Here is a 22,146-nt window from a genome sequence, read left to right on the forward strand (position 1 = left end):
ATAAAAAAAACACCAGATATATTTCATTCTCAAGCACTGATTGGTAGCCAAGATTGTAGCAAGCATTCACGTTCATATTCATTTTGGCTGGCTCAATTACCAAACAAGCAAAGGTTGCCAAGAGGTGCAACATCCCCACCTGTAGGGTCTTCCTTTTTCTCTCTTCGGTTACCGACACCTAGTTTTCAATTATAGAAGACCTATTAGATATGATGTGATTACAATTTATCAGACATGCTGCATCTTGCTTTGCATTTACACACTTTACAGAATGCCATATTCAAGCATATCTTAATGACTCTTGTGTGCTCGCAAAGTTCCCCGACCTTCTCAAGCAAAATAATAAAACAGCACAAAAAATCTACTGCAACAAGCCAAGAGGAGAGGGCAGCGTAGCAAGTCAGTAGGATGAAGGGGGTTTTGAATAATGAAGAGATTGTGGGAAGAGGAAGGAAATGTGGCAAGAGGCCAGTCATTCCACTTACACTCTACCAAATATTTGTATTCATTAAGGCATTGGGGGGGGGGGGGGGGGGGGAGTGTCTCTTATGGGTGTGATTTTAGGTGTGAAAAACAGCAAGAAGTTACAGGACAGAAAAGTAAGAAGAATAAGCAAAGTCACATTTGTAAACTTTAAGGCACCGCAGTCTGCTATATTAAACGAGGCTGCAGAGAAGTGGTTGTGCTGCTAATGGCAACCAGGGTTCAAATCACCTATTGTAAACGTTTATTGCTACGGGCCGTGCGGCCGCTCTTCTCGTTGGACAAATACGAGGGCATGTGTCACAGAGGAAGAGGGCACTTAGGCTTTGTTCGCGTGTATCGGGACTTCCATCCCGTCTGTAAACCATGACGCAGTGCTGCATTGGTTATTCGACAGATGCCAACAGGCCCCACTAGCTTTGGTTTTGTTTTTTGGGTCAAATGTGATGTAATCTGTGACTGTGTCTCCAACACAGATATGAACAGAGCCTGATGTCATGATCGTGGATATCTTTAGGTGTAAAATTAGTGCATTTTGCTTATGGCAGCAATATCTGCAACATTAGCATGCAAAAACAAGCAATAGTGGCTACATTTGCCTTGCTCACCCAAGAAGCATAAGCATGTGCTTAAACCTGAAATTTACTATGGTCAAATGAAATATCCATTGGCCACAATCTAGAATACTAACAAGTTGATCAGCAGAACACAATTGCAGCTACAGCAATCCATGCAGTTGGAATGAGGCCCATGACCTAAAAGGAAAAAAAAGCTGTCTCCGATAGCACCATTAACGTGGCTCTCTAGTGATCTATGTAGGGCTTTAACCGAACTAATATGATCAAAGTAAAAAAGTGCAATAGAAAACACATTTCCACTGATTTCAGCAGATCAAGTTAATATGTTGTCAGGATGCCTAGAACAAAAGGGCTCTGCCAGGATAACACTGGCACGGTGCAAAAAATAAAATACAATTATACTAGGCCATCAACGCTGCTGCCCCTTTGTTCTGGGGCACGGTGGAGTTTCCCAGCAGTTGGACCTTACCACCAAGCGATATGTCATCACTTACTGTGGGGGCAGGGGGAAACCACTTTAGAGTATCCCCAGCACACTGTAGATGAGCAAAATACTCATTCACAGAGCAAATAAATTCTTTTTAGGTTTAAAAAATGTCTTGTGGGCACACGTACAATTCTACCATGCTGGCACAGCAATAAATTTAGCCATTCATCTTCAGTCTTTTTTTCTGCATGCTCTTGAAACAGTCTAGCAGCGAACACACTAATACTAATTTACTGTTTCATTTTTGGCTCAGCGACGACTGAGGGGTGGCCGACTTATCTTCAGGTGCGCCAGACGCAGCTTTGAGAGAAGGGAGAACGACGACACCTTTCCAAAATAGTCTGGCTTCCCTCTAAGTTTCAGTTGGATTGTCTCGTTTCCGAAACTTGCATTCTACTAGTAGTAGGAATAATTACAATATATGAAAATATTAAGTCGAAGACCGGCTACATACGACCGGGTCGGATATGGACCCTGTGCCCAGCTGGCATCCGCGTGAACTCGACATCGTTTTTCCTTTTCTGTACTGCGGATGGTCCGCATGGTGAGCCGTCGGACATAAGCAGTACAGTTTTCCTCCTAATAGCTGCTTTTTCAGCGCTGTGGCTAGGTGATGACGCAGGTATCCGCGCCTTTTCCGCAATGTCATTGCGGAAGGGCCGCGGGTCGGACAGCTTTCATTGATTTGGAATAGAGCATGATGCAATTTTTCCTCCACTCGCGGAAAATCGCAGTAGATTTCCGCTCATTTACAGGAAAAAATGCTTTTCCATAGCATGCTATGGGCGGTATTTGCTGTGGAATCTGGAGACGGAATATGGAGAGGACCCCCTTCTATGACATCCGTATGACCTAATAGGATATAAGAAAAGGGGTTGCCATAATAAGACAACATCCTTTAATGGAGGAGATGGCTGGATTAACCCCTTAAGGACCAGGCTATTTTGTACCTTAAAGATCAGACACTTTTTAGGGATTTTACCCATGTGGTGGTTTTACTACCAGATTTTGTTTTCTTCGCCTACTAAAATTATTTTTACTGTGTTTTTTTCCCGTGACATATAGGGCTATTTTTTAAATCTCTTTTTCACTGACTTTTTTCTGTTTTTTAGTTTTATGATTCTTTTTAACATTTTGTTTTGGACGTTTTGATATATAATATGTATGGTTTTGGATTACAGGGCACATACGGCGACATTTTTGGTTGGCGTCAGCTTTGGCTTATTTTCTTTTTTATGTATATACTTTTATTTTATTCTGTCATTTTGGTTTTACTTATTTATGTAATTATTTCTTTTTACTATGTCCCCCATAACATCATAAGACCTCTGGGGGACATTCACATGTTCTTTTTTTATTTGACAATTTTCTGCTGTCCTTGAGGCATCCATAGGAACCCCAGTTACAGGGAAAACATTCCATGTAGTGACAATAGTCACTAATAGTGCTGATCAGGGTCTTCTAGGACCCTGCAACTCTGCTGTAACAGGGAATCCCGGTGGTCACTTGACCGCCGAGTCGCATAGTGGAACGCACAGTTTCACTTTCCCCTCATTTGAGCACTATGTACCAGGGAAAGTAGGATGCAGAAGTGGTTAAAAACCACTTCTCCCTTCTCCTTCGGGTTCTCAGCTGTGACTAACAGCTGACAACCTGACCTGCTTCTGCTTGATTGCAGAACAGGAGCTTTAATCCCGCTCCGTATTTTTACGGGATTAAAGACCAGGACCAAGCATCGTATATTTACCACGCTTGGTCCTTAATGGGTAAATTTACACTCTTCTATATTTTCTGCATTTAGAGTTCTTTTAACGAGGTCATCTGTTGTTTGGGAACGAGGCCGTAAATCTTATAAGAGAAAGAAACACTACTCACTTCTTCAATCCCCAACCAACCCATTGCAGATGCTCCATAGGTACAACTGGTAAGACCACTGACTGGCTATAGTGATCGTCCGCAACCATGGCAGCGCACGGCTGAGAGCTTGTGAAGAATGGTGGAGGATCACTCGAACATCTGTGCTAGATCAGTAGGGAATAGAAGAGGCAAGCAGCGTTTTTTTTCCTACAGGCCAGCCCCTATTTTAGGGAAGAGTTTGAATGGAGCTGCAGGGCAGATGCTCAACTGGCGCTCCAAAGTTGAGATGCCCCGTTCTGATTTTAGATGAGGATAATAGATGCTTCTGACCAGAATACCACTTTAAAAAAAAAAAAAAATGGAACCTCCACCACAATTCGAGAAGTGATCTCTATAAATGTCCCGATTTTGATCAGATTATGAAAATATACAATAGGTACAATGGCTGCCAGTATTAGTTATCTCAAATCGTAATCTGCTGTTAAATAAGCCTTCTTTTCCAGTAAACATGTACATAACAATGATAATTCTGCACTTTTGACTAATTCACAAAGTTGATGTCTATAAGGCAGAATGTTTGGTTGTTGGGTCTGTTGTATAGGTCTCCACTTCGGTCTCTTTTTGCTTTACCAAGAAAACTACTCAGATATACAGTAAGTGAATTGTGCAATTGGCTTCAGCATTTTGTCCTCTCCTATAGATTTACTGCACAGATTAACCTAAGAAAACGTGAGAATTAAATACATTTATGGTGAATCTCTTTACAGGGGTTGTCTTGTTAAAAAGACCCATTTAAAAAAACCCTACTACAGAATTCTGTGAAAGTTTCCGAGTGGAGAACGGTTATGAAGGTCATCCCTCAATTTGGAGGACCCAACATGTCTGTGGTGCGGCTGCATAGAAATTGAACACCTGCTGCTAGATTAACACGGAATTCTAGGTTGATCACTTAGGGTCCCCAGCAGCGGAAACCCTTATGATTAGCTTAGCATTAAGAGACCCCAAAAAGACGAAAGGGGTTCAAGTGGTTATCCAGGGACATAATATTTTGTAAAACTTTGCTCAGCCTGTAGTAGTAAAATATCAGATTACATACTTAATCCCACTGGTCTTCACTACTGGGTGCATGGAGCTGGCAATGATGTCCCCGACAAAAGGGCCATATGACTGCTGCAGCCAATCACTGGTTCTCTTCAGCCGATGAATAGTCGCAACGCTCATGTGAAGCCTTGTTGGTTCGTCATCACTCCCCTCCTGGAAGCCAAGTTCAGCAGGGACCGCAGAAGGGCGAATACGTATTCTGTTATTTTAATACTGCAGGCTGAGCGAAGTTTTACAAAATATTATGTCCCCGGATAACCCCTTTAAGCTTTAAAACCCAGACAATGTAAACAGTCAATTCTAATTACAAACTGTAATGGTTCAGCTGCCTTTTTTTTATTTACAAAAACATTAAAGAGTTTGTAATAATCTTCGTTCGCCTATGAACAGAGTCAGATTCCATGAAAGACAATCATCAGTTTCTATGATCGGTTATGAGAAAAGACAATGACCACAAAAAGTAATTATTATTACACAGAAGGGCACAGACTGACACGAAACATTAAAGTGACGCATGCAACTCTCGAAGAAAATTCCATTCAAGGTTAGATCATGGAAAATATTAAATTCCTTGTCCCTTATGCTCCGCTTGTGCCAGGAACAAAAATACATGAGTTGAAAGTAGAATTAACACTCCGAGCACATAGACAGTGTGAATCAGCTCGGTTACTGTGACCTAATGGAGAAAGGCTTTATTATGGCAGCGCAAAGCATTTAACTGCTAAAAACATGTGCACTCTGAATGTAAACTCATCTCTTGGAGGGTTAGTAGTGCTACACTTCACTCCCATGCTCAGCAAGTACCAAGTACATGAAGAACCGTCTATACAGTCTCAACCAACAATGCTCAAAGTTGATTGCACAACTATGTACTAACCATTATCAAATTATTGTATTCCTAAATTACCAGTTGTTTAGTGATTAAATGTGAGCTTTTCTAGAACCCAGCATTGTGATGTTCCTGTGTTGGGCCGCCTGCACACGAGCGTATTTGCATTGTGGAATCCAAAGAGGGCGTCCGTCTCCGGATTCAGCAGCGAATACTGGCTACTGCATGCTAAAGGAAATCGCTATTTTTCCTAAACCACATCTTGGTGGAAAAGACTATTAAAGTGTATATAAGGGCAGACAAAGACTGGGACTTTTTGCTGAATTTTCTTTACTTTAGTTTGCCCACTTTTTTAAAGTTTACTTTTAATATTGACAGTTCTGTGTATTTCAGCTTCTTGATATCAGCAATAGCATTAAGGTCATTTGTTACCTGTCCAAAATACTTAAGCCACACGGCAAGCCAATTCTGTTATTAGTACCTTAACATATGCAAGAATTATAAAGCATAGGATAAAAGAGAACATATTGGTGTTTGAGATATTATAAAGTTAGGAATGTAAGAAACTCAAAGAAATGCATAAAGTAGTGGCCTAAAGGTGCACGGCCCATACCACATGGAGGAAAAATAGGTCAGATGTCATGCAGAAATAGTGTTGCCTAAACAAACCATAAGTGAGAGTTATGGGAATGTTACTCTTCTCAGTGATGAGGATTTTCTCACTATAACATGGACAATACTTAAACAGTTGCCCTGAAATGTCACATGCTTTTATACTCTTCATCTAATGGGTGTACCCCATTATATAAAGTGCCGGGGTCTACATGATCAATTTAATTAATCAGACATTTGTGCAGCCTGCTTGTACGACTCAGAAACGGACTCATTAATACTTGCATATGACTCCTATTAAAGGCAATAGAAACAGAACAGAAGTGTATACAAAACAATGCAAACAGATTTTATAGTTTGGGGTAACATCACCTGCATGCTATAATACAGAAAAGGGCAGCAAATGGGTTATCCAAGAATTAAAAAGGGTTTGTTATTAGCATAACATTATAAGTTAAGACACTTAAAGTGACAGAATTAAATCTACTACTGTATATATAGAATAGACTAATAAAAGAAATACTACTGTAGCTCTCAAGGGGTCTTAAAAAAATTAATGTTCAGTAACCAATCAGATTTATTCAAGAGCCGGTATATTCTTTTCTATTAGCCTACTCTTGGCCTCCTTGGCTATCTCAGGCACATTCCAAGGCAGTCAGCTCTCGTTAGATTGTGGTGTCCTCCGAGGTGAGCTGATTTTTTACGTTGCGTATACAGAACTGAAATGCCAAGATGAAGTGATGAGATGTCAAGATTATCCATATGACATCACATCCTAGATGTCACATGATATATTCAAATAACCACATGATTCATGGCCTCCAGCTCTATACAGATCTCTGTGCATGAGCAAAAGGCTGGCAGTGATTGGCAAATGTGTAAGTACCTGGATAGAGGTGAAAATGCCACATGAGACCCGCACTGTTGTATGCGAATAAGACAGGCAAGAGTCAAGGTGGTCAAGAAGGCATCACACCTTCTATGTCACATATTCACATAACTGCATACTCCGGGTTCTCTGGATCTCAAGTTCACTAGATATCATATGATGATAGCTAGGATATCATACCACAAGGACAAGTGTGATCTACACCACACCCATATTTTTTCAGCAAAATGCACGAAGGACTAGTAGCAGAATTGATACACATTTTATATTACTAAGTGTTTTTTGTTACCATCATATGCTTACAGGATATATTGCTAAATGTTTCACTAGTTAACTTAGAAATTTTAGCAAACTTTCACCCATGCATGCTTTTTCAATTCTTGTTTTGTTGCAATACTTCTGGTATTGCAAACTAGGCTTACCTGAAAAATTTCGAGATACCAGCATAGTAGTAAGAATTGCACCCTGCAGAAAAAAAAGAATAAAAATGATGGTTCAACATAGTATTACTAAACAGGTCATTTACAACACAACCATCAAACATCCATGTGACAATGCTAATACAGTAGCAGCAGATGCTTACAAAGTTACCTATAAGGCCGGCTGCACACGAACAGGTCGGATTCCACATGCGGGAACCCACAGCACAATCCGACCCAGTGCCAGGCCGGCAACCCCATGTACCTGTCATTTATCTTCTTTCTCTGTACTGCAGATGACCACTGCGACCTGCCGTCGGTCATGCACAATACAGATTTTTCTTTAAATAATTGTTTTTCCCGCGGGTCAGACAGCTTACATTGACTTCAATGGAAGCAGTGCGTGAAGACACCACACAAAATTAGATAATACTAAGATATTTCCTCCGCTCGCGGAAATCTCAATTTGTAACCACAAGTGTGCAGAAAGAATCGATTTTCCATAGCATGCTATGTACGGTATTTGCTGCGGATCCGTGGTGCGTATGCCGACCGTGAATTTCGCAATGTAAGTCCTTTCATGTGCAGGTGGCCTAAAGGCGATTAATTTGACAAAATCAGTCAAGGAAAGCCATTTAGCGGTAATTACAATGTTCTGTCTATGCCAATATTACAATTACAGCTAAAGAGCTACTGCATAGAACAGACCAGATTTGGGATTTCTGGACACAGTATTTGGAGACTGTAATGGTGTTCAGGGTTAGCCATCCACTAATACATAGTTAAATATGAGTAGCTGTGCATACACAATTAGTGATGTTATATAATTCTATGTTCAGCATTGTTACTTACTTTAAGCTTTCTGCGGGCATTGAACTTCCTCAAACATTCTACTGTCTCTTGTCTGTGCATCATTGAGGCCACTGTTGATCGTTGCTAAAATAGAAGGGGAAAAAAAGGAAAATTATTAATCAGAGACACATGGCAAGTGCTGGAAAACGAAAATCACAGATGAACCTGCAGTTTGCATTAAAGGGTTTTCCAGGAAAATACTATTGATGATCCTCATCTTCAGGATGGATCATCAATCGCTAAGCAGCTGAAGTCCGCCGGTCAGGACCCAAACTGATTAGTTGATCGAGAGACCTCTGTCAGCACCATGGTACACAAGAGTCAGAACAGAAGCTTCCACTTCGACCCCTGTGTAGTGGCTGTGGATTTTAATGAGAGCTGCGCCTGCAGTTACATGCGCCACCTCCAACGCAGGGGTCGGAGCAGCAGTTTCCGTTCAAACCCCTATGTATTGTGGTGCTTGATCCCAGCAGATCCCAGCCCATCAACTATTGATGACTTGTTCTGAGGATATGCAATCTATAGTATTTGCTTGAAAATCACTAACATATTCTGTATGACTGGTAATTTATATACTACACACATAAGTTGGTAATCTCTGTTTAGATAGGAGGTACGATTCATTACGTTAAACCATTTTAAGACTTAATGGGTTGTCCTATGCCAACTCCTATATACTTGTATAACCAGTCAATCAGTTAGGTGAGGGTCTGACATATTGGACCACCACCTTTGCTGAGAACAAGGAGCTCCAATTCCCCATTTGCGGGTATGGCAGGCATGCGCTATCCTGCTCCGTAGAGCTGAATGCCCATACTTAGCCATTTCTGAAACATAATATGGTAAAAACTGAATTTACAAGACAAAAAAAACCCTACATTCTTATCAGTATTGGCAAAGGCTCTGTAGTCTCAAGCCTGCATTTATGCGTCTAATATAAGCCCAGCCACCCATATCTTGGACTTTCAGTGCTAGCAGTACAGTACAACTTACGCAGACCCACGGATGCTTCAAAGCCTGATCTGCTGTGATGCGTTTTGCAGGATTTATTGTCAGCATCTGATTGATTAAATTCTTTGCTTCAGGGGTGACTGTGTCCCACTCGGGTGAAGGAAACTAAGATATCCAAGAAACAAAGCCGTAATATAACCAGCAGATTTGTTACAAAATAATGATACATGGACATGTAAAGCAATTTTTAGCCCTTCTCTTGCTTTCATAGCCATTCATTATATAAAGCACCACATATAGACATATTCAATACAATACTAGCAGCATATGGTAATAAAGTAGCAAGGAAGGCAAACACGGGTCTCTAGATAATGTTCTCTAGACTATTACCAATATGGCTCTGGGCTTACATTTCTTTTTAATACAAAGCTTCAATGAAATCGAGGAGTAAAAGCACGCCAATGCCATTCCTATGTCCTATAGCCATTGAAAGTACATTGCTATCAGTCAGTTATATGGTGGAAGACGACTGAGTGGCTTCATAAAACTACCCAGACGTGTCTACATCCTGCCCTTTATGTTGTGGCCTATCTGAAAAGTTAAAGGGGCTGTTGGTTATTGGACAGCATACCCCCTTTAGTGCCCCCTGTGCTAAAACAACAAGAGGGGCAGTACTTACCAGTCCCTGCTGCTGTGATCCGGTATCGTCCCAATGTTTTCTGTGACGTCACCGGAAGCCAGGTGACCACTGAAGCCAATCAAAGTCTACTGCGTCACCGCTCATTATCCTGGCATCCGCACTCACATCCTAAACCAAGATGCTGGAAGTTCGGAAACGTGAGGCTGCAGCAGTTACCTGACTTCCAGTGACATCAGAAGAAGCAACAAACACGAGGTAACAGCGGGCTGTAGTGCTGGATCGCCACGGCAGAGACCAGAAACACTGCTTCTATTATTATTTTTCTAGCACAAGTGGCACTAAAGGGGTCATGTTGTCTGGTAAACAGACAGTCCCTTTAATCAGGACATAAGCCAGTGAAGGAGGTTGTTTGGGATTAGAAAAAAAGCATCCCTTTTTTATTTTCCAAGAACAGCGCCACTCATGTCCATGGGCTGTGTCTGGTATTGCAGTTCAGCTCTGTAAGGGTACATCCCCATGCAAAGAAAACACTGAAGATTTTACACAGCAGAATTCTCTGTGGAAGATCCCCAGGATTTCACAGTACAAGCAACAGTACAATCTGCAGTGTAGATGTTCAATAAGCAGCATGTGAAATCAGGGTGCCGACTTTCATCATCAAATTCATCCCCTCCTAGGAATAGAAAAATCCATGGCAAGCCTGCACTAAATCTGCTGCGGATTCTGCTTCAGATCCGAGTCAAAATCTGGAGCGGGTTTTCTAGTGCGTAAATTGCACTCCATCCGGACATACGCTTATGCGGACGAACTGCAACAGCGAACATGATTGGCACCGTTTGTGAAAAATAAAACACATTAAAATAAAGCCATTTTATTTAATCTCAGCCAACCCTCCTAGAAATGCAGTCATTACAAGTCTGTGACCAGTTTATGTACACTCAGCCCTACCAAATAGGTACGCTGCTACTTTTCCCAAATCCATGATCTCCCCAATGATGAGGGGGTGGTGAGTTTGGGTGGTACATCAAGTACATCAGAGCCATCAAAAATGGCAGAGACTGCTAACAGAATGGTGAAAAAGACAAGAACCTAAAACTTCAGTAGGAAGATGGCTACATCATTTATATTACTATTTACTAAAACTTCAACATAAAATCTCTCTTCGGGTAAGTTTACATCTAGTGGAAACCATTGGCGCGGATTCAGACTCAAAACCAGCTGTGTAACTTCGGAGGTGAGGGAGCGCTGTATCTTCTGTAATCAGCTGCGGATACTAGCAGATTTCTAGTCAAAATGGTGCGGATTTTGACTTCGTTTTGCATGCGGGAATGCTGCGGCATTTGTCTTGGAAACTCTACAGCATTTCTACTAAGTGTAAAGATACGCTAAAGCAGCTGCATGTGAACCCACACGCTGCAATATTCGTATGAAGTAGTAAACTGTATAAACCTGGTTTCTTCACCATGAAGAAATGGATAAAATGCTTTAAGGATAATTTGCACGGGGCAATCATCTGAATTATCAATGGAACCAGCAAATTTGGGCGCTAAATGTCCCGTGTACACGAGTCCACCTACAGAGTGAGAAATTCATTGCCTGTAAGTGGCCACAGAACTAAAAACCAAGTGATTGTCAGGCTATGTAAACAGGAGCTCAATGTCTGAGTGACTCTAGTTTACTGTGAATGGAGGTGGGTGGCTGGAACGATCCCGACTCGCTCAGCCTCCATTCACTTGGACGACTATCACTCCTCTATATGCAAAGGAGCAACAGTCAGGCATCAGTTAGTGGGTCGAATCTCAGGCGCTTATAAGCCCAACAGTCGTCCCCTGTAAAGGTACCTTTATTCAAAACAAGACCAAAACAAGAAGTTTTTACAAATAAGTCCTCAATTATTCAACAAAACGACAAGAAAAAGTATAAAACAGGAAGAGTCTTTATGTTCCGACTTACATCATAGGCTCCAGCTTTAATCTGTTGGTAAAGCTTATGTTGATCTTCATCCCAGAATGGAGGATAACCCACTAGTAATATGTACAGAATAACCCCTAAAACAAGTCAACCAAGAAAGGAAAGAAATCACAACTTTTGTTTTTCGACTTAGATACTTACTACTCACCAAATCTTGAGACTGAGCTTTATGGTTAGAACACACTAATATATTGAAGCCATCAGCACCAAGGGGAAGCAAACCTTCCACTTTATTTAGGAGCTATGCCTTCCGGTTTCATTCCTGTATAGGACTGACAAGCCCCTATGATCGCCACAAATCTAGTGATTGTCAGCCTAACAGATTAAGATAGAGAGAATTCTTACCACAAGCCCAAATGTCAACTGGTTTTCCATAAGGATCTTTTCTTAACACCTCTGGAGAGAGGTAACCTGGTGTACCAGCAAAGCCTGTAAGACAGAACATGTAGTGGTTACAAGGATGTTAACATCTTTCACTGCCGCCTGCCTAAAGCACCATAAACTAACTTACAGAACTGATAGGCGAGGTGACAGGGAGACGGGTGCATTTTTTTTTTTTGTTTATACCCGCCAGTTTCCCAGTTCCTGTCGGACGAAAATCTGACTCTTCATTGTCCTATGCGCACGTGCTCATGTAGACGTATAAAGGAGAGTGTGTGCACATGGCGCTGAAAAGTCAGATTTTCATCCAGCATGCAGACTTCATTGGCGGGCACCGCGGGATGAGTATAAAAAAATATATCACCTGACTCCTTGTCACCTCCCTCACAGTACCACAAGGTACTTTATGGTGCCTTATACAGGTACATTGGCTGCCATAAAACAAAATGAAAAAGCATAACACATGCTATATCACAAGTCTTTGGATAAAAATTAGCTATACAGACAAATTAAAGGGCTTGTTCCACATTTATCTGTTTTGCTAGAAGAAGCAGACAGCTCTGGACATAACCTGCAATACAAACCTGAGTCACTGTGCAGAGTCTCACTCACATCAGTAGGACTTACCCTACAGTACCGACCGGGGGCACTGTATAATGTACGGAGTCGTTCGCTTCCTGCAGCAAAACTGCTAGAAGGGGGACGACCCCTTAAAGGAAGCTGAAGACAACTTGGTACCCTCCAAGACAGTAGAAGATACATGCAATGCCTTCAAGAAGCTGAACAGAGGTTTAAAAGCTTAGATTAAGAACTTACTTAAAAATAAAGTAAACTTATACTTACCAAACCATGCTTGCTGGTCTCCCTGAACTTCAATAGCAAGACCAAAATCAGCCAGTTTCACAGCAGCACCCTTGCATTTACTAGCCAACAACAGGTTTTCAGGCTGCAGGGAGAAGATAAAAACATGAAACCTAAAAGCACTGATCATTTTATGTTAGCTGTGTTAGGCAATATAGTACAATACTCTGTACGGTAAAGGATTAACATTATTGCCAACATGTAATGATTCTAGCGATCACTAGGTGGCGATCCTAACATTCTCATGCAGCATTGCAGATGCAATTATCCTCCAATACCTGACAATCTAGTGTCTTGTCTGACATATGATTAGCCCAAGAGGCTTATGTGTAAGAGCTTACGTGTAAGAAGGTGGTAATGCTGCGGTGAAAAAAAAACCTGTGCTAAAGGAGAATGAAAGAGAGAAGAGGAGCGAGAGAGAAGAAAGGAAGGAAGCAGGCAAGGCAGGGAAAGGAGATGGTTAAGATTGGAGATCAAATCTAAACTGCAAATAAATAGGACAGGAATGACGATTCTCAAATACCGGAAGACAAGTTATACAGTGTAGCGACAGCATATGGAGGACAACTGGTTGGGATATGTATGGCCTACAGAAGCGCTTTGGTTTCCAGGACATAAGGGGTGGGTTTAGGAAACATTAGTAATCATCTATAGAAACTCTACTGCACTGTGGATATGGATTACCTTAAGATCCCTGTGCACAATGTCATGTTGGTGAATGTGGTTGACGCTTTCCAGGATTTGATGAATACAGTGGCTATGGAGGGAAAAGCACATACAAGTTACTCATGTCCATCTAGAAGAAAGAGGATTTTCTCTAAATCATTCATATTGCTCTAAATCATACATCCAATGTAGCATGTGACGCCCCAATAACATTATGTGCCTATAGGTTACCCTATTCTACATGTAATATGGTTAAACACAAGCTCCTCCAGCTCCACCATTGTAACATTACTGCTCAGCAGAATATTTCTAGAATTCGGTCTCTCTTGTAGGTCGTGCGTATTTTACTAAAACAATCGGCACTGTGATGCTTCGGTCTGCCCTTTCTCTGCATAAAACTGAACGCACAAACACTGAATGCAGGAGCCCGGATGACTGCAGCAAGCTCGTTCTACCCACATCATCGTGGGGATTTCCTACCGCGCCATTTGTTCGAGCACATAGCGGTTGATATGAACTTATTCTGTCAGGCCCTGCTGTATGCAGTCATTGTTATGCGATACGACAACCCTGCGTCGGAGAGCAGCTTTGTGCCGTGTCTCAGGGCTTTGATAACGAAGTGCTCCCCAATTAACGGAAGCAAGATAGCGGGGTGTGAAGAAGTCGCAGGACCGTATGTAAAATAGCAACGCCACACACAGATTTAAAGGGTATTATGTACCCACCTAGAAAGGAGTTGTCACGCATGTTCAATCCTTGCCCATAATACCGTGCTAGGATCCCACTTGTATGAGCCAGAGCAGTAGCCACAAAGAAGCATTTGCTGTTTCTGGCAGACCTGAAGCCTCCAAGTACCACAAGGATGACCGTTCTTCTCACGAGCCATATCTTCAGCTGATTTTGCCAGGGGGAGCCAGACCCAAGATGAGATTGCTGCAAAGGCTCTCAAATGGAAAGGTTCGTATGTAATGAGTTAACCCCTTTAAACACCTTCTGGTGTTGAAAAATAACAGGAGATCTTATAAGGGGTCTTTGAACGGAGACCCACAATAAAGTCTAGCATGGAGGGGCTGTGGAACTTTACAAAGTATTTTAAAAGTGGTCCCTAAGCTGTTGCAAAACTATAACTCCCAGGTTGGAGACCACTGATCTACGCAACCATAAGCCGTTACAGTAAAGGCAACGGAAGCTGGAAAAGATCTTAAACCACTTTATGCCTGATATATATATATATATATATATATATATATATCCATCCAAAACTAAACAAATGCCCCCAAATGTACCCCCTGTTCTCTTCAATTTTACCTTTATCAAAACCGGCCACAAACTATTACTCTCCCCCTGAAACAAGAAGAGCTTTAAGGTCTGAGGCGGAATCCTCGGCTTCTGCACATCTGCAAACTTCATCTTTGTGGCTGCCTTTGGGAACGTAAAGGGTTTGTGTGAACGCACACCACCACGGAGTTCTTGAAAATTTGTTGCTTGGCAACGGGAGCAACAGCCTTTTAGAAGAAGATCAGATACATTCTGCTCATCTCATTTTCCTCTGCTGCATATTTAACATATTCCTATAAATCTCTGCTGAGGTTAAAACAAAGAAATGCAGCAGCGAGTTGTTGACATTATGATGTTACTGATGTGCTTCAGAGCCGAACCTGTGTTCTCTGGAATCCCCGGCTCCGTGCAGCTCTTCCCTTCCTCCGTTACATCTTGGCATCTGAAGGTTGCACTATAGTCCTTAGGGTGCGTTAGCACAGGGCGTATTGCAGGTCTTGGCCGCGCAAAAATGCAGTGCATATTCACAAGCGTGTGCGTATTTGCGCAGCGTATGTACGCTCTCCATGTAAACGAATATGCACACAAAATATTTACGCATGCCGCTTTTTTTAATGCAACTGAAATACGTTGCGACAATACGCAAATGTGAATGAACCCATTGAAATCTATGGGTTCTGTCACAGGAACTATGCATGCTTCTTCAGCGGCATATATACACTCATGTGAATGAGCCCTTTGATTAGGTTTTCTTGTAATGCGTCCAGGAGACTTATGAGATACATTATATTATTTGCACCAGACAACTAGAAGCAAGATCAGCCCTGAAGTAATTATCCAAGCAGGAATGTATAGAGTTGGTCAGTTACACCCATCCCTGCTGGTTAAGTGGCATTGAAGTAATAGACTGAACTTGTAAGCCTTCTCTCAACATTAGCTTATGGTGTTGTGGGTCACACCAGACCATAAAGCCTCTAACTGCATGTCCTAGTAAGGGCAGAACTTCCAGTCCTGTTGTTCTTACCCCCAGAGACTTTTAAGAGCAGTCGTCACATTATGTGTCCGGTGATGGGCTCTGCTATGGGGATCTGGGCAGGAGTATGCAACCAAATGGTAGATGCACATTCCGCTGACGAAAATGAAACTCGTATGACATCTTAATGTCTGTGGACAGATGGATATGCTCATTTCCAATTAAATATGTGGCAGTGGACTATAAACATGTACAAGAAATGCCTTACAGAGTCTCATTCATATAAAGCTACATTCATATGGGCGAGAATCTCCCACGAGTTTTCTGTATTGCGAGACACATAAAACTCGCACAAATATGAAGTCCATTCTTTTGAATGCACTTATTCACATGAGCAACTTTTTACCCTCGCAGTGGGAATAAAAATCCCAGCATGTTCTATCTTTGGGTGTTCTCCTGCCCATTGTTTTCAATGGGTGGGACCTTAAAAGACATTACATACTGCCTGATGTGCATGAGTGTGTGAGGTTTCCAATTAGAAACACTTGCGCACCTTTGACGCACAAGAAACCCGTGCCTGAGGACCGCAATTTCACGGAAGCGATGCAAGGCATTTTTGAATAAAAAACGTCTCGCATCGGAGTGAAAACACACTATGGCAAGCGCGATGTTGGGTCGAGTTTCTCAGTCCATGATGACGCTTGTTTGGATGAATTTAGCCTAATGCATGAGCAAATATTAGAAGAATCTTTTTTTACTATACTTTATCATATATGTCAAAAGACTAGTGTTACATTATATCAGCGCCCCCCCCCCCCCCCCCCCAATTGTCCCACAAGACCGCTCGCTGTTTCCCAGATAACTGGTTGCTAACTGTCTACCCCGTGCTGAACCACACAAGAATAAAAAAAAACAAAAACATTCCACCCTAAACAACACACAAAACAGTAACACATAAGCTTATGGCCCCGATTTCTCAATGACAAATAATTTTTGAGCGCTGTCTGCACTATTTTGCTGTGTTTAGCACTCCTCATCATCCATCACAATGATGGGGTGCGCTAAAACCTGCTGCTACAGCAGAAGTATAGCTTGACGGGTGGCTTCCATTGACCACAAGGGAAGCAATCCGCGCGTATTCCCACGGCAAATAGGACATGCCGCAGCGTGTACATTGAGCTATTAGGTTCAATAGAAGATTTGCCATTATAGGGTCTACAAAGAGGCCAAAGGCTTAAATATAATTTGGGCAATGCAAAGACTTTATGAATTTTAGATGACTGTAATGACTGGTGCGATAATCAGAATGTCCTTTTGCCCAATCACTGGGCCAAATAAAAGTGCAAACAATCAGTCGAAGAAACACACAACCGATCAACTGTTTATGCTCACTGGTTTCCTGTGTAGCAGGAAAAAATGGTTGCAACTCAAAACCATATAGAAAGCCAACTTTTATTACTACCCGGAAAGAATACTAGAATCCTGTCTGCTGGCCCTTTATATTCTCAGTCTCTAAAGAGGATCTGTCAGCTCGCCTGACTCGTCTAAATACTTCACTTCATTCAAATAACAATTCTGAAGCAGCTTTCCTTATTAATATGAATTACACCATTCTGGTTATTCCTCCTGGCAATCTATCAATAAATGACAACCGGGGCTATCAGTTGGGGATGTGTGCTTCCATAGTTTGATGCTCTTAAAACAGTGCTGACAAGTGTCAGACTTTGGAGGAATGTACGTCCCTTTGACAAGAAAATTGCAAAACGCCCATTTGTCAACTTATGAATAAATATTCTGGAGGAATAGCAGAGGAACCACAAATGCCCCAGTACTGCGATTTCATGGGTAATGCAGGTTTTTGTAAAACAGATAGAGATGAGCGAACTTACTCGTTTAGGGCGTTTTTGCACTCGAGCACGGCTTTTTCCGAGTAACTGACTACTTGGACGAAAAGATTTGGGGGGGGGGGGTGGAGCGGGGGACTCTCTGCCCCCCACCCCACTTCCCTCTGCAACCCCCCGCTCACCCCCGGAATCTTTTCGCCCGAGTAGTCGGTTACTCGGAAAAAGCCGTGCTCGAGTGCAAAAACGCCCTAAACTAGTAAGTTCGCTCATCTCTAAAAACAGACAATATCAGGAGTGGTAACACATCTGTTTTTAAATTGTTCATGCCCAATAATCATCCATTTCTACAACATCTATAAATGCAATTACTGAACGATTCATTATAGTCATTCTAGTTGTTAAGATCCTTGCTGGATCCCCCAAATCGGAATTATTATTAAACAACGAACGATAATTCATCTGTCGTTCAGTTTCTGCAGGCATAAAAATCAAACGACAATCATCCTATGCAAACAGTTGTTCAACTATGAACGACTGCCTGTTTACTGTCAATGGAGGCATACAGCCAGAGCGATCTCTGTTCTGTTCCTCCTCCACTTACTGAGTCATCCTCGCTCCTGTGTGAATACAGCTGATCGCTGAAGCTCCCAACAGTTGTCCCCTGTAAAGGACCCTAACCACTTTCACCAATTTCTGTGAGGCCATATTGCAGGGTCTGGTAAAAGGCCGGATATTAACTCATAGAGAAGCTACTATTCCAGTAGTTGGCAATGAGAAGGATTATTCCATCACTCAACTGCATAGCAATCATTTCTAGCATAAGATGCCGAAATCGACTGCTAACTGGTCTTCATACGCCTTTGCTTAATACAATGCTATAAGAAAAGTGACAGAAAAAATCTACTTCACTGATACAATTTAATCCTGAATAACCAGAAAAATCAAGGGAATGACTAAGGTAAAGAAAGACATGTAGGTCACCGTAAGCTTGAAAGTGTCACCTAGTGAAGAAATGCTCGACAAGAAGGTTCCCAAAACTCTGCGATAATCTAAATCTCCCTTTTAAGACTGTTCTACATCTGCAATAGATTTTGGCTAGATAATAAAGTAACCAATGTTTCCCAGGAGAGTTTCATAGCAGAAAGGCCCTGCATGAGGTCCCCAAACACCACCCAGTGAAAGAAGCTAGCTTAGCATGCAACTGCTTGCCCAAAAATGGACAAAGTCTCCAAGTGTCTCTATCGCTGGCACACAGCGTAACTTAGTTTTGGGAATGTTTCCTTAGTGGAACTCGGTTCTATTATTTTTCTATTTCCCCGTCAGTTAAATGCAGACTATCAGTGGATACCATATCAATCAAGCTTTGTAGTAGAAACAAGAACTTCTCTGTTCCGAATCTCTAAGCTTTTGGGGCAGGATCTAACAGGAAATGAAAAAAAGTGACAATCTTTTGTAGCTCACATATTTCACTTTAAAAGGAATACTGCAAACTCTACACATTTCAAAGAAAGGCAAATTATTCTGTTTTCTCGCTTCTACCCTGACTTCCAGGCAGTCCTCTCCAAACAGCAGTGTGATCATTATTAAGCTGTGGGAACAGATTACCTAACCCCTCTAAATGCCTACTTAAATTACCATTGCAGCCTGACAACAATGGTGAATTCACTCTCCCATCCCGGCAGAACAACACAAAGTTTATTTACAAAAAAGCCATTAGTTTTCGTTTAAACCAACGTTCCCCATGTATTTCAAGGGTTCACTTTCCTGCTCCTACTATTGGAATACGGTTTAGATAAACAGGAAGTTGGGGCTCATTTACACAAAACAATCATTAAAAAAAAAATTGTTGGATCGTGCAAATTTGAATGATAAATCGCTGCATCTAAAAGGTAGCCTTCGCAATTTCCCAGGACTATTAAATTAACTAGTCTAAGGACAGGTCATCAGATTGGTGGGGGGTCAAGTCTTGGCACCCCTACCAATCACTTGTTTGAAGGGCCATAGCACTAGGGCGAATACAGCTACCTCCTCATTGGCCTGCGAGGTTCAGATCATTGGTCACATGACTTTCTGTGGCTCAGTCCAATTTAAGCAACTGAGATTGAGCTGCAATACCAGGTACAACCACTGTACGATGTATGGCACTGTGCTTGGTATACAATGAAGAGCTGCTGTGCTTAACCAAATACACAAGCCCTTTAAAACAGCTCATCCACACAGTGCCAAAAGTCGGTCTCCAAATGTTCTGATATTTATAATCTATCGAAAGGATAAGATCTGCTCATTTCTATAGGACTTACAGAGTTAGGGTGGATTCAGACGACCATATATTGGCTCGATTTGATATACGGAGCCCTTGTCTGCAGGTTGGGGGGGGGGGGTGGAAGAGCCAGGAGCAGGAACTGAGCTCCTGCCCCTTCGAGGCTCCTTGCCACTATTTGCCATGGGAGGGGCAGGGGCGGAGCTAAGCGACGGGACTCAGCTCCGCCCCCATCTCGCCCCCTCCTATTGCAAATAGTGGCAAGGGGCGGGAGCTCGGTTCCTGCTCCTGGCTCTTCCATCCCCCCCCCCACCTGCAGACAAGGACACCGTATATTGGCTCGGCGTGAAAATCGAGCCGATATACGGTCGTCTGAATCCACCCTTAGTACGTACAACTGCACAGCCATTCCGTCAGTGCCATACAAATCAACAGGGCAGTAGTGCGGACGTGTAATCACTGTTCCATTCATTTGGGACTCCCATTTTCTAGATTGAGGGTCACAACGATCGGAGCCCCGCTAATCAGATACTGATAACCTATCCTGTGAATTGGTGATAAATTTGTTTTGGTAGGACAATGCTTTTGAAATAAAAATCAAGAGGAGGCTAAATCTGATTGTAAATTTTCAAATTTTGGAGCTGAAAAGGCCAAATTAGCACTAAAGTTAGCAGAGCGCATGCCTTCTGTCCTTCATTTGGGACACTGTAAAAAATACAAAAAAAAAAACACAAAAATTCTGTATTTTAAGATGGGGGGGGGAGACTTGAGATTCTGGTGGTATTTGCCTTAAACCTGTGATGAGCTCTTTATCTGCAGACTATGGTCAGATCTAGGTAAATTTATTTAGAGATGCTGACAATTTGATGTATGTGACGGTTATAGGCGGATTAACAAACTGGATCTGCCAATGATTTGCAGATAAATATCTCATGTCTATGGCCAGCCTTACAGATTGTAATATCTTCATATAGGAATAGCAACAATCAAATCCAGAGCCTAATTACAAGTTGACGTAGAAGATGTTTAAATAAGTTATTTTTGCATTGCGCTGAACTGTTTATGTAGGGTTTGATTACTGCGGATAATTACGAGTTTGTTGTCAGAAGTATGGAAACATAAACACGTATTCCTCATTGTTGTAGATCTGTCAAACTGAATGATTTATGATTTTTAGGCAAAATGTATTGTTAGACGACAGGAAGCCTGGCTGAACACATTAACACCAATTTGTTATATTATAAAAGTATCTAAGGATTAAAAGTTATTCGACAACAATATGATCCATACTAAAAAATAAATGCTCCCTCTGGGCGCCGCACACGCAGGGGTTTTTTGAAACTGGGAGCTTCATCTGGTTAGGATGTGCAGAGGAACTACGGACATCCCAAGTTACACAATCACCCCGGAGGCCAAATGTAATAGAAATTAGATCCGTCTGATTGAACGCAGACAGGTTTGACCACAGTCATGATAATCGTGGCAAATAGAAATTGCATCCATCTGTCAATAATTGATCTGCCAAGGCAAAATAATGGTGTGCCTGGAACACAGTCACTGCTCTTTATGAATATGCCTTATGTTCACTCGGAGCGGAAATGCTGCAGCCTGTCCGTTGCTAAGTTTTACAGTACCAGTAGTATGGATGAGATTTCACTAGATCTCAACCGCACGCTGCGGAAAAGGCCGCAGGGTACATTGTGCGGGTTTAAACTCTGCACCGCAAGTCAATTCATGTGAGAGATTCTCAGTGCAGATTTTCAGCTCTTCAAATGAAGGAGTGACATCCACACCACAATCTGCATCAAAATTCACGTGTCACAAACAGATTTGGGATCTAAGCCGCACCAAAACCCGCAGCGGATTTCTGCTGTGGAAAATCCGCCGTGTGTGAACGTAGCCCAATGCTCTGAAAGTCTGAAACTACATAGAAGGAGATGTGAAAAGCACATTGTGTCACAAATTAATGCCTTCTGAAAAAATGCAGGAGTTTGATTTCCACTCGGAATAATAAGACATCTGCCTGGTTTAAAGTACATTACAGTTAGATCTAAACCCCGGCAGACCCTTCCCTACATGCCATGTAAGCAGCTATCTGCTATCGACCCGAAAACAATCTGGTCGAGACGCACCGCTTTTTACCAACACAGCAATGGGAGTTGTTCAGGACTCTTGCATTCTTCATTCTCATTTGTTTCTCCCAGCATTCCAAGA

The 22,146-nt window shown here is 42.0% G+C and overlaps 1 protein-coding gene across 7 annotated transcripts in view; it reads right to left on the reverse strand.

Moving 5' to 3' along the window:
• Positions 1 to 22,146, reverse strand: part of CAMK2G (calcium/calmodulin dependent protein kinase II gamma) — a 287,378-nt gene that overhangs the window by 76,372 nt on the left and 188,860 nt on the right. For 4 of the 7 annotated variants that reach the window (XM_066600518.1, XM_066600516.1, XM_066600520.1 and 1 more), the window contains exons 6-12: positions 13,596 to 13,668; positions 12,894 to 12,996; positions 12,015 to 12,098; positions 11,652 to 11,746; positions 9,101 to 9,223; positions 8,108 to 8,191; positions 7,259 to 7,301 (exon numbers count right to left, since the gene is read on the reverse strand). In XM_066600518.1, coding sequence (XP_066456615.1) covers positions 7,259 to 7,301; positions 8,108 to 8,191; positions 9,101 to 9,223; positions 11,652 to 11,746; positions 12,015 to 12,098; positions 12,894 to 12,996; positions 13,596 to 13,668 — 605 coding nt within the window. Of the gene's footprint in view, positions 1 to 139; positions 179 to 7,258; positions 7,302 to 8,107; positions 8,192 to 9,100; positions 9,224 to 11,651; positions 11,747 to 12,014; positions 12,099 to 12,893; positions 12,997 to 13,595; positions 13,669 to 22,146 lie in introns of all 7 variants that reach the window. The other 3 variants (XM_066600521.1, XM_066600517.1, XM_066600514.1) reach the window with 1 other exon arrangement.

Source organism: Eleutherodactylus coqui, chromosome 4 (assembly GCF_035609145.1).
Source record: "Eleutherodactylus coqui strain aEleCoq1 chromosome 4, aEleCoq1.hap1, whole genome shotgun sequence".
NCBI lineage: Eukaryota > Metazoa > Chordata > Amphibia > Anura > Eleutherodactylidae > Eleutherodactylus > Eleutherodactylus coqui.